The sequence below is a fragment of the Zeugodacus cucurbitae genome, chromosome 4, assembly GCF_028554725.1.
Source record: "Zeugodacus cucurbitae isolate PBARC_wt_2022May chromosome 4, idZeuCucr1.2, whole genome shotgun sequence".
NCBI lineage: Eukaryota > Metazoa > Arthropoda > Insecta > Diptera > Tephritidae > Zeugodacus > Zeugodacus cucurbitae.
The window spans coordinates 69,777,961-69,786,770 of record NC_071669.1 but is presented as its reverse complement, the minus strand read 5'-3'; the positions used below and the strand labels follow the sequence as shown (position 1 = coordinate 69,786,770).

The 8,810-nt window shown below is 35.6% G+C and overlaps 3 protein-coding genes across 3 annotated transcripts; 1 reads left to right on the top strand and 2 right to left on the bottom strand.

The window, feature by feature from the left end:
* The first annotated feature begins 19 nt into the window (after positions 1–19).
* LOC105213301 (folliculin) lies at positions 20–2,368 on the top strand. Its single transcript, XM_011186019.3, has 5 exons — positions 20–517; positions 582–1,103; positions 1,162–1,423; positions 1,487–1,589; positions 1,665–2,368. Exons 1-5 carry the CDS (start codon positions 143–145, stop codon positions 1,783–1,785), a joined length of 1,383 nt encoding a protein of 460 aa, XP_011184321.1. The 5' UTR covers positions 20–142; the 3' UTR covers positions 1,786–2,368.
* Positions 2,167–3,305, bottom strand: LOC105213293 (60S ribosomal protein L18). The gene is made up of 3 exons (XM_011186007.3): positions 3,200–3,305; positions 2,964–3,050; positions 2,167–2,803 (listed from the first exon to the last, which is right to left on the bottom strand). The coding sequence occupies exons 1-3, from the start codon at positions 3,200–3,202 to the stop codon at positions 2,327–2,329; spliced, it is 567 nt and encodes a 188-aa protein (XP_011184309.1). The 5' UTR covers positions 3,203–3,305; the 3' UTR covers positions 2,167–2,326.
* A 4,409-nt stretch (positions 3,306–7,714) lies between these two features.
* Positions 7,715–8,794, bottom strand: LOC105213306 (vesicle transport protein USE1). The gene is made up of 4 exons (XM_011186033.3): positions 8,561–8,794; positions 8,299–8,507; positions 7,919–8,239; positions 7,715–7,860 (listed from the first exon to the last, which is right to left on the bottom strand). The coding sequence occupies exons 1-4, from the start codon at positions 8,701–8,703 to the stop codon at positions 7,817–7,819; spliced, it is 717 nt and encodes a 238-aa protein (XP_011184335.1). The 5' UTR covers positions 8,704–8,794; the 3' UTR covers positions 7,715–7,816.
* Between the last annotated feature and the right edge of the window lie 16 nt (positions 8,795–8,810).

The following is an 8,810-nucleotide window of genomic DNA, read 5'->3' as shown; positions in this document are numbered from 1 at the left end:
CACAATCAGCTGGATGTCATTTGCGAATGTAAAAGAAAGGAAGATAAAAATTGATTTAAGAAAACAAAACAATAGAAAATATATATCGGAGTTTTATTGAGTTTCTTTATCTATTAAATTAAATAATCTTAATAGTGATAATATGAACGCAGTTATTGCCCTGTGTCACTTCTGTGAAGCGCATGGCCCTAATGCTATATTCTGTACGCAAACATTACGAGATACAAAACTTGAAGAACTGCAGTTGAATCAACAACATGTAGAAAATAAAATTTGTTCTGCGTGCAATTCCCTTGGACAAACTAATGGCATGTACAGTAAAGATAATGAAAGCGGAGCTACTTTCTTAAGCACACAGACAGCCGCATTGGCGGATGTACAACTGCTAGTTAAACAGGCAGCTGTGCGAAGTCTCAGCTGCGAAATTAACTCCAATAAAGATGGAGGTTTTGTATTCTTTGGTGACTCTTCAAGGGGACATGTGTTAAGTCATACATTTCAAGTGAACGATTTGCAGGTAACTTACCGGTTAATTTTATTAAAATATATGCTTAATCAGTATTACATTTCCATTATGCTAGGCACGCGGATTCTACCAACTCTTCTCAATAATTGTTCTGATGAAGGATAAGTACTTTCTTCTAAACACAAAACCATTTTTAGCAGAACATCTACGCAAAATATCCGCAGACATACAAGCATCTGCTAAAAAAATTAATGATGAGACCAAGGAATTACCCCGTCAACAACGGTTATCCAGTGCTCAAGTTTTGGTACAAACACCACGTTCTTTAGTAGAATTAACTGGTGAAGAGAATATTTTTGCATACTTACATTCACATTTTTCGTGGATACTGTTAGCGGGCTCACGATTTCTAACAGAGCATGTAACTTTCGGCAATTTGCCTTGGTTACCGCCACAAAGCAGTGATAGGCCACCGCAACAGCGTTTGACTTATAACATAACATTACCAATGATACAAAAGTATGAGGAAACTATTAATGATCCGGAGCGTGAGGAGTTTTATTCGCTAAGACATGTGAAGGAAGTCGTACGACGAGAATTTGACACAGTCGTTTACTGTGCTCTAACTGGAATAAAAGTAGAAATAATATAACAAAAAAAAAATCGATTGATTCAGTTTTGTTCATAACTTACAGATAATTGTACGCGGCAGCTCAGATCGTACGTTAAACTTTATGTTGTGTTTGAAAAAACTACTTCCAGAACCTATGCATAATCTCATGCGTATTGATGCACAACATCAACACTCTATTAGTTCGGACTATAAAATAATATCTGTATCGAACGAAATAGCAGTACCGATGGCCTGCAGCTCTGTGTATCGTGTAGACTTTTTAGATGATTCCGCTGATGGTCAGAAGGTTTGTGTAAAATGGCCAGGAGAATTGCCGAGAAAATGTATGTTAAATAAGATCTTATATGAACATGTCGCTGTTATTTTAATGCAAATATTTTCTGCAGGGCCCGATTTGATGGTTAAATTGATGAAGGCAGTGGACGAAAAACGTTTCACACCACTGGTGTTAAATAAGCAAACAAAAGTGATAATCGAAGAGTGGAAAAAGTTCGTATATTCGATATGTGCCCTCAATAATTGTACTTAAAATTAACGTTTTTTTTTTGTTTATGTGTCTAACAGCAAAGTCATATGTCTAAACCGCGCAAAGTCTGCCAATGGTCAAGCAAAGCTAAGAAAAGTTTTAGGCGTGCAAGCTCAGGACCAGCCATTAATTAATTACTGGAGTGGGCATTTACAATAGGATCAAATGTATAAATATGTCTCAAATAAAAACCTGTGTATTGTAAACACTACAATAACAATACTAGTGAGGATGTCTATATATTTCAAATTAATTTAATTTGATGTACATATTATAAAACTTTCAACTTCAAAGGTAATCAATCATTGGTTGTAATTTCAATAAATACGAAACAGATTCAATGATTTTAAAGCACTAGTGCTACACCTTGTTAAATCGCGTTTTGTCCACATAGTTGCAGAATATATTTTGGTTTAATCTTTTAGTAGTATTTCTAAAAAGAGCATAAATATAGGTTAACCCACTTGTATCTACGTTGCGGCACATTTCCATAGCACAGAATTAACCTCATCTAACTAACTAAGCACTTAAAAACACATATTTTACTTTGGAAAACATTAAAAGTAATTAATCTTTTATTTGTATTATTCATATAGTGCAGGATGACATGCACTCTAAAGGTATAACCTTTGTCACAAATATGAATATAGCGGATGTACACAATCTAATAACTAAAGTATAAACGTGTAAAACCGATTGTTTACTTCTTGTAACCGCAGCTGGAGCGACGACCACGAGCACGCTCGAATTTGCGTCCCTTTGATCGGACATAGGGCCGGGTGTGAGAGTGTGGCACACCAGGAGCCTTGCCGAAGTGCTTGCAGGCTTCGCGAGCAGTACGTTTTCCTTGCAGCAACAATGTATTCTTACCAGTTGGCGATTTAAGTGCCAGCTGATCGAAAGTCAATACCTCACCACCAGCCTTAATGATACGCTCGCGAGCTGTTTGTGTGACATGCAGAGCGCAAATTGTCATTTTGGGTACTTTCAAAAGACGGATGTCATTGGTAATGCTACCAACAACAACAATAGTAGCTTCGGGTTGAGCGGCTTTCTTGAAGAAACGGCTGACACGCTGCAACGACATTGGTGGGCGGTTAATTCTGCTCATAAACAGACGCTTCAACACAATGCGATTGAACTTCTTGTTTGTACGACGCTGCAGGAAGCGGTACAACTGTAAAGAAATAACATAAGAATTATTGTAGTATAATTACAACACCATAGAGGCAAACAGTTTAATTAACGAAACGTACAATATATGTCTTGTGAAATAATACATTGCAAATTTGTACGTCCAGCTAATTACACCATCAATTTATTGGAAAAGTACTTACCTTAACAAGAAGACGCAAGTAGACATCCTGAGATTTGGGCTCAGTTCTGCGAACTTTGCGATCGTATTTGTGGCTGATATCAATACCCTGAAATGGTGCACAAAAAATAGTTTCATTACATATTGCACTGTTTTAATTTCCACAAGTTTCAAATACATCGTATATTGCAGAAAATAAGAATATACAACGATGTTTGAAAATAAATAATTATTGGAAAAATTTAGTTTAGGTCTTACCATTGTGGTGACCGGAAAAAGAAAGAGACAAGAAGAAACGATACGTGTGATTGGTAATACTGGCTTATTTTTGACAGCTGTCAATTTGACACTTCCATTGGCTGTGTTTAGTGAACACTAAAGAATTAAAATTGTCTTACATTGCTCGCTTGCAACCCTGCAAATATTATTTCGTTTCCTATTGAACCATAAAATTGAATGGAAATGGAGTTTTGTTAAATATTATTTAATTTGTTGTTTTCTTTATTTATTTATTTATTTATTTATTTATTTACAAGAATATTGAAGCTATAACTAAATTATAGAACAATATATTAAGTTAAAGCTATGGCATCTGGGGCCTTAAGCTAATATGTATGTGAGGATATATAGTAGTGCAGTTAATTTAGGTGGGATGGAACATGTTAGCGTGAGTGAAAGATGTGAAGGAATAGTAAGTTCATAATTTATTGTATAGGTTACAAAACTTTAAATAATTTATTAGTGTTATTAAGTTTTTAGTTGAAGGGTTTTTGAGTAGGTTTGAGGGTGTTGGATCTGGGAGTGACAGTCGGTAGATATCGAAGAATGTGCATGAATCAAGGATGTGTTGGGTACTAATTGTCTGACTATTGCAAAAGTTACATATGTTGGACAGGTTTTTGTCAATTAAGTGTTTATGTGTGAGATTATTGTGTCCTAGTCTTAGTCTTATAATTTTTGTTTGGTCTTTTCTAGTCAGAGAGGTTGTATTAATTTTTAAGTAGTCGTTGACTGTCTTGGAGTTTTGTGATATATTTGAGTACCATTGTGAAGTATTGTTGTTATAGTTTTGGTCTTTTTGGAGGAAGTGAGATTTTAAGAAACATTTTATGTCTGAGAAGAGTAGGTTGGGTGTAATAGTGAGTGGTGCGTTTAGGGCATTTTTAGCTGCCATGTCAGCACATTCGTTGCCGGTTATCTGTACGTGACCTGGGATCCAAATTAATTTTAACTTATTTGGTTTCTCTAGTAGATATCTACGAATTGAGTTGGAGTAAAAGTTTTGGTTGTTAACATTTTTTATCGAGTCAATAGAAGAGAGGGAATCGGTGCAGATTGCGAATTTTCCTGGTAGTTTTGTGGCGTATTTGATAGCTTCGTGAATGGCTATTAGTTCGGCAGAGAAATTTGAGCTGTAAATGGGTAGGTGTGAGATTCTTATAATTTTTCGTTTGTTTACGATTATGCTGTAACTGACTTTGACGTTGATTTTTGAGCCGTCCGTGTATATGAATTTGAAATTTGGGAGTTTTTCTATAATTGCGTAAAATTGCTTTCTATATACTAGTGGAGGGGTATCGTTTTTTTTTAAATGAGCTAGATTTGTGTCTATTGTTGAGTAATCCAGTTTCCAGTGCGGAACTTTAGAGTTTATAGAAGGTTTAAAGTTTAATGGGATATCGAATTGTTTAGCCAAATTTGTTATCCTATTTAGGCAGGATGGTGTTTTGTTGATTTTTTTTGGGGGGATTTTGGATAGGAGCGCGGGAAGGGGGGATTGGTCGTTGATTATGACTGATTTTATAAGTTTCGATGTTATAAAATCTCTATTGATGTTCAACGGTAGGATATCGGCCTCGGAGTATAGGGATATGATTGGAGTTGTTTTGAAAGCGCCAAGGGCAGTGCGTATACTAGAGTTGATGGTTGAATTCAGTTTTCTTATAGTCGATTTTGGCGCGTATGCGTACAGGTATATGCCGTAGTTAATTTTTGATATAATCAACGCTTTTACTGCTAATAGTAATGACACTGTGTTGCAATTGTATTTGGTGCTTGCGAGGCATTTAATGATGTCGAGTCGTTTTTTAAGCGCGGAAACTAGGTAGTCGATGTGACTATTCCATTTATATCTTTTATTAAATATAAGTCCGAGTATTTTTAGGTTGTCAACAGAACTTATGTTGATGTTGTTGCAGAGGGTGTTAACCTGGCAGTTATGTTTTTTACATATGTGGATATGTTTGCATTTTGGTAGTGATAATTGGGCTCCTGAATATTGGGACCAGTTGCTAATGTCGTTATGTAGGTTGCTGAGATCTAGCGGGGTGTTTTTTGATCTATTCATTTTTTTTATAATAATGAAGTCGTCGGCGTATGCAAGAAAGTTTATATCCTTGTGAAGAGAAATGATGTTACTAAGCTTATTGTACGCAATGAGGAAGAGTATAACGGATAATGGTGATCCCTGAGGGATACCATTCTGTAGGGGATATTGTTGAGAGTAGTGGGAATTTATTTTTATTTTGATGGTTCTATTGGTCATAAAGTTCTTTATGTATCGGAAAATTTTTGGACCGATATTCCAGAGTCTAAGTTGATCCAAAATGGAGTGTAATCCCACTTTGTCAAAAGCTTTGGAGAAATCTAGAGAGACGATTGATATGTGTTTTTTGGCTGAGAGAGATTGAGTGATCTGATAGTCTAGATATACTAGAGAATCAGACACTGATTTTCCCTTCCTGAATCCCATCTGGTGACTATGTATGAGTTTGTCTGTGGTGACAAACCACCATAATCTATTGGCGATGATCTTATCTAGTACTTTTGAGCAGCATGGGTTAAGAGAAATAGGTCGGTACGATTTAATTAGAGTTTTATCAAGTTCTGGTTTTAGTAAGGGGATTACCATACTATTTTTATATATCTGAGGTAAGTATTGGTTGAATATATTGTTGAAAAGAGTAAGGAGTCGGTGTTTTACGGTTTTTGGTAAGTGTTGTAACATTTGGTAGGATATGCGGTCATGACCGGGTGTTTTGCCTTTTAGTCTATTTAGTGCAATGTCTAACTCCAAAGAGCTGATTTTTTCTTCGATGAAGGAAGCAGATTTGCTTGGTATTAGGGTGAAGGTCTCTTTGAGGGTGACTTGTTTACATTGCTGAAATGTTGAGGAAAAGTTACTGTTTTGAGCGTCTTTCGACCAAGATAGTCCAAACATATTCGCAATTTCCGTTTTATCTGTGGTTGTATTTCCGTTTAAGAGATGCGTATCGATACAATGAATTGACGATCTGGGTTTTAATCCGCAGAAGGAGCGAATGGTTGCCCATACTTTTCCTGGTTGTGTGAGAGGGTTAATAGTTGAGGTGAATTGACTAATAGACTCAGTTTTTGCTAGTTTTAGGTTTCGCCTAAATTTTGCTTGAGCCTTTTTATATTGTATTATATTGTCGTTCGTGATGTTTCTTTTTAGTTTATTCCAATGGTGATTTTTCAATATTTTTAATTCTTGTAGTGTATTATTCCACCACGGGACTGTGTATTTTCTTTTTATTGATGTTTGGGGTATGGATTCGTTGGCAGATTGAAGTAAAATCCTGTGTATGTTTGCAGTTTCTTTGTTGATATTTGAGCTAACCGGTCTGTTGTTGCTGAAATGGCTTGCTAGGAGCTGAAACTGCGTCCAGTTTGCTTTATTTATATTGAAATTTGGGCGGTTAGGGGCTATTTCAGTGTTACTGTCGGAGAAGAGAGATATTATTATAGGGAAATGGTCACTCCCAAAGAGCTGCGACTCTGTTTTCCAATGGCTTTGAATGGCGATGATTGGAGATGCGATTGATAGGTCGATATGTGTGAATGTGTGGTGGGTGGTGAAGTGAGTTGGCGAACCGTCGTTTAGGAGTGTTAGTAACGATTGTGTTATGAATTTAGATATCATTTTCCCCTTTTTATTATTGTTTTTGGCGCCCCAACTAGTGTGATGTGCATTAACGTCACCCGTAATTAGTACAGGTAATCTAGATTGTGGAATTAAGTTTTCAAGGCTATTGTAAGTAAATGGTGTTTTGGGTGGAATGTACGTGGAGTTGATTAAGAATTTCATCTTAGATTGAATGATAACGTTCGTAACATCAAAGTTGTTAATTGTAGAGTTGATATGTTTATGTTGCAGAGAGTTGTGAATAAGAAGAGCGGAGCCACCGAACGCGTTTCGTGTGGGTCCAGATGTATATAAACTGTAGTTGATAGGTATCGGTATATTTTGTTCGTTTTGTATGTGTGTTTCTTGGAGAGAAACTATTTTCGGAGTGTGTGATTTTAACAGTAGTTGTAAGTCGATGTAGTTGTTTGTGTAACCTTTTATATTCCATTGGAGTATGGTAAGTGGCATGTTAGTAGATTATATTAAATACTAAGTAAATATAATAGTAATATAATGAGCAGATATATGATAATATAAAGAAAAGGAAAAAATGAGGGAAATGTTGTAAGAACATTTACTCTTCCATAGTGAGACTGTCAAAGTCATCACTATCATCTGAGTTAGAGTTGTTTGTATCTTGTTTATGATTGATCATTTTTAGTTTGTTTTTGCCTATTTGTTCTTTAGCTTTAGCTTTTAGTTGCTTGATAGTACGGTTTGAGGTTGATTTAGGGAATATTTTGATTTTCGTTTCTGTCAGTTGTGAAGACTCGTACTGTTTATTTGATGTTGAAGGGCGATTTATTAGCTCATTAGTGTTGTTGTTTCCTTGGCTGGAGCATTGCTTTGTGTGAGTGGTATTTGTACTTATCTTTATTTAGTTTCGTTATATTTTTCCTTAACTAAATGTGTAAAATTAAAATATTTATGGTATCACTGTGAATGGTCTAAGCTTTCCTCTTTTTCATTATTTTCATGAACAACACCATACCTACAATTAGAAAAAATGAGAATAAATACAGCACTAAGGTCCATTTCATTTCACATACCAATAAATACTGTTATAACGAATGCAAACATAAGCCACATCCAACATTTCCATGCATTGCGTGAGTGTTCAGCTAATTTTTCCGTTTCTTTATTCAATGAGTTAATATTACGATCAGCCATATTTGTTGATCTTGATGCTATTTCAGTATCCTTCTTAATTATTCTATTGGCGGTTTCTGTCTGCTCTTTCAGATTTCGCGTTAACGACAGCATATGCTCCGTAATTTTTTCTTGAGCCTCATTGTAATATTTAACTGCTTCGTTCATGTTTTCGGCATTAGGTGCGCTATCATCTGGCTTTCGTCTGCGAAGTGTATCCTCTGCAGAGAATACAGAAACAATAGATTCGTTAACTTTCAATGGTGTATTTTTAACTTACCGTTTAATAACTCCTTTCGTATATCTGCATAGCGTTTGGAACTTTGAAGTTGTTGCATTTCCTTAAGTGCATCCTCACCTGCTTCATATGCAGGACGCAATTTAGATCGCAGACTCTTTACAGGTGGTGGACTATCTATATAATTCGTAAGAATCTTGAGAGCCTGCAGTCGTTTTGTATAATCTGCAATTTTCATATTACTACTTATACTGAAAGTAAACGATAATTATCATAATGTTCAGTTAATAGTTGTTGTACTAACTCGTCAAACTCTTTGAGTTCCTCTATCATAGTGTCCAAAGATTTTATAAACTTTTTGAGACGCCAATAATTTGCTTCGTCCTTTGATAGCTCCTCGCAGTTGGACAGAAGCGTTCTAATATTAACATTTAGTTTAGTAGCCATAATATGAAAATATTTTACATAAAAACACGTATAAACAATTACAATTGATAGAAAACTGAAACGTCATTTAGCCAATGCACTCAATTGACAATTGCTTTCGACAGAGT

Excerpts from the sequence above, each read along its gene's own strand:
- LOC105213301 (XM_011186019.3), top strand. The coding sequence starts at position 143 with ATGAACGCAGTTATTGCCCTGTGTCACTTCTGTGAAGCGCATGGCCCT. Across the intron at positions 518-581 it reads TTCAAGTGAACGATTTGCAG|GCACGCGGATTCTACCAACT; the intron begins GTAACTTACCGG and ends CCATTATGCTAG. Across the intron at positions 1,104-1,161 it reads GTGCTCTAACTGGAATAAAA|ATAATTGTACGCGGCAGCTC; the intron begins GTAGAAATAATA and ends CATAACTTACAG.
- LOC105213293 (XM_011186007.3), bottom strand. Across the intron at positions 2,804-2,963 it reads ACTTGCGTCTTCTTGTTAAG|TTGTACCGCTTCCTGCAGCG; the intron begins GTAAGTACTTTT and ends ATTTCTTTACAG.
- LOC105213306 (XM_011186033.3), bottom strand. The coding sequence starts at position 8,703 with ATGGCTACTAAACTAAATGTTAATATTAGAACGCTTCTGTCCAACTGC. Across the intron at positions 8,240-8,298 it reads ACGAAAGGAGTTATTAAACG|AGGATACACTTCGCAGACGA; the intron begins GTAAGTTAAAAA and ends TATTCTCTGCAG. Across the intron at positions 7,861-7,918 it reads CGTTATAACAGTATTTATTG|GTATGGTGTTGTTCATGAAA; the intron begins GTATGTGAAATG and ends TTCTAATTGTAG.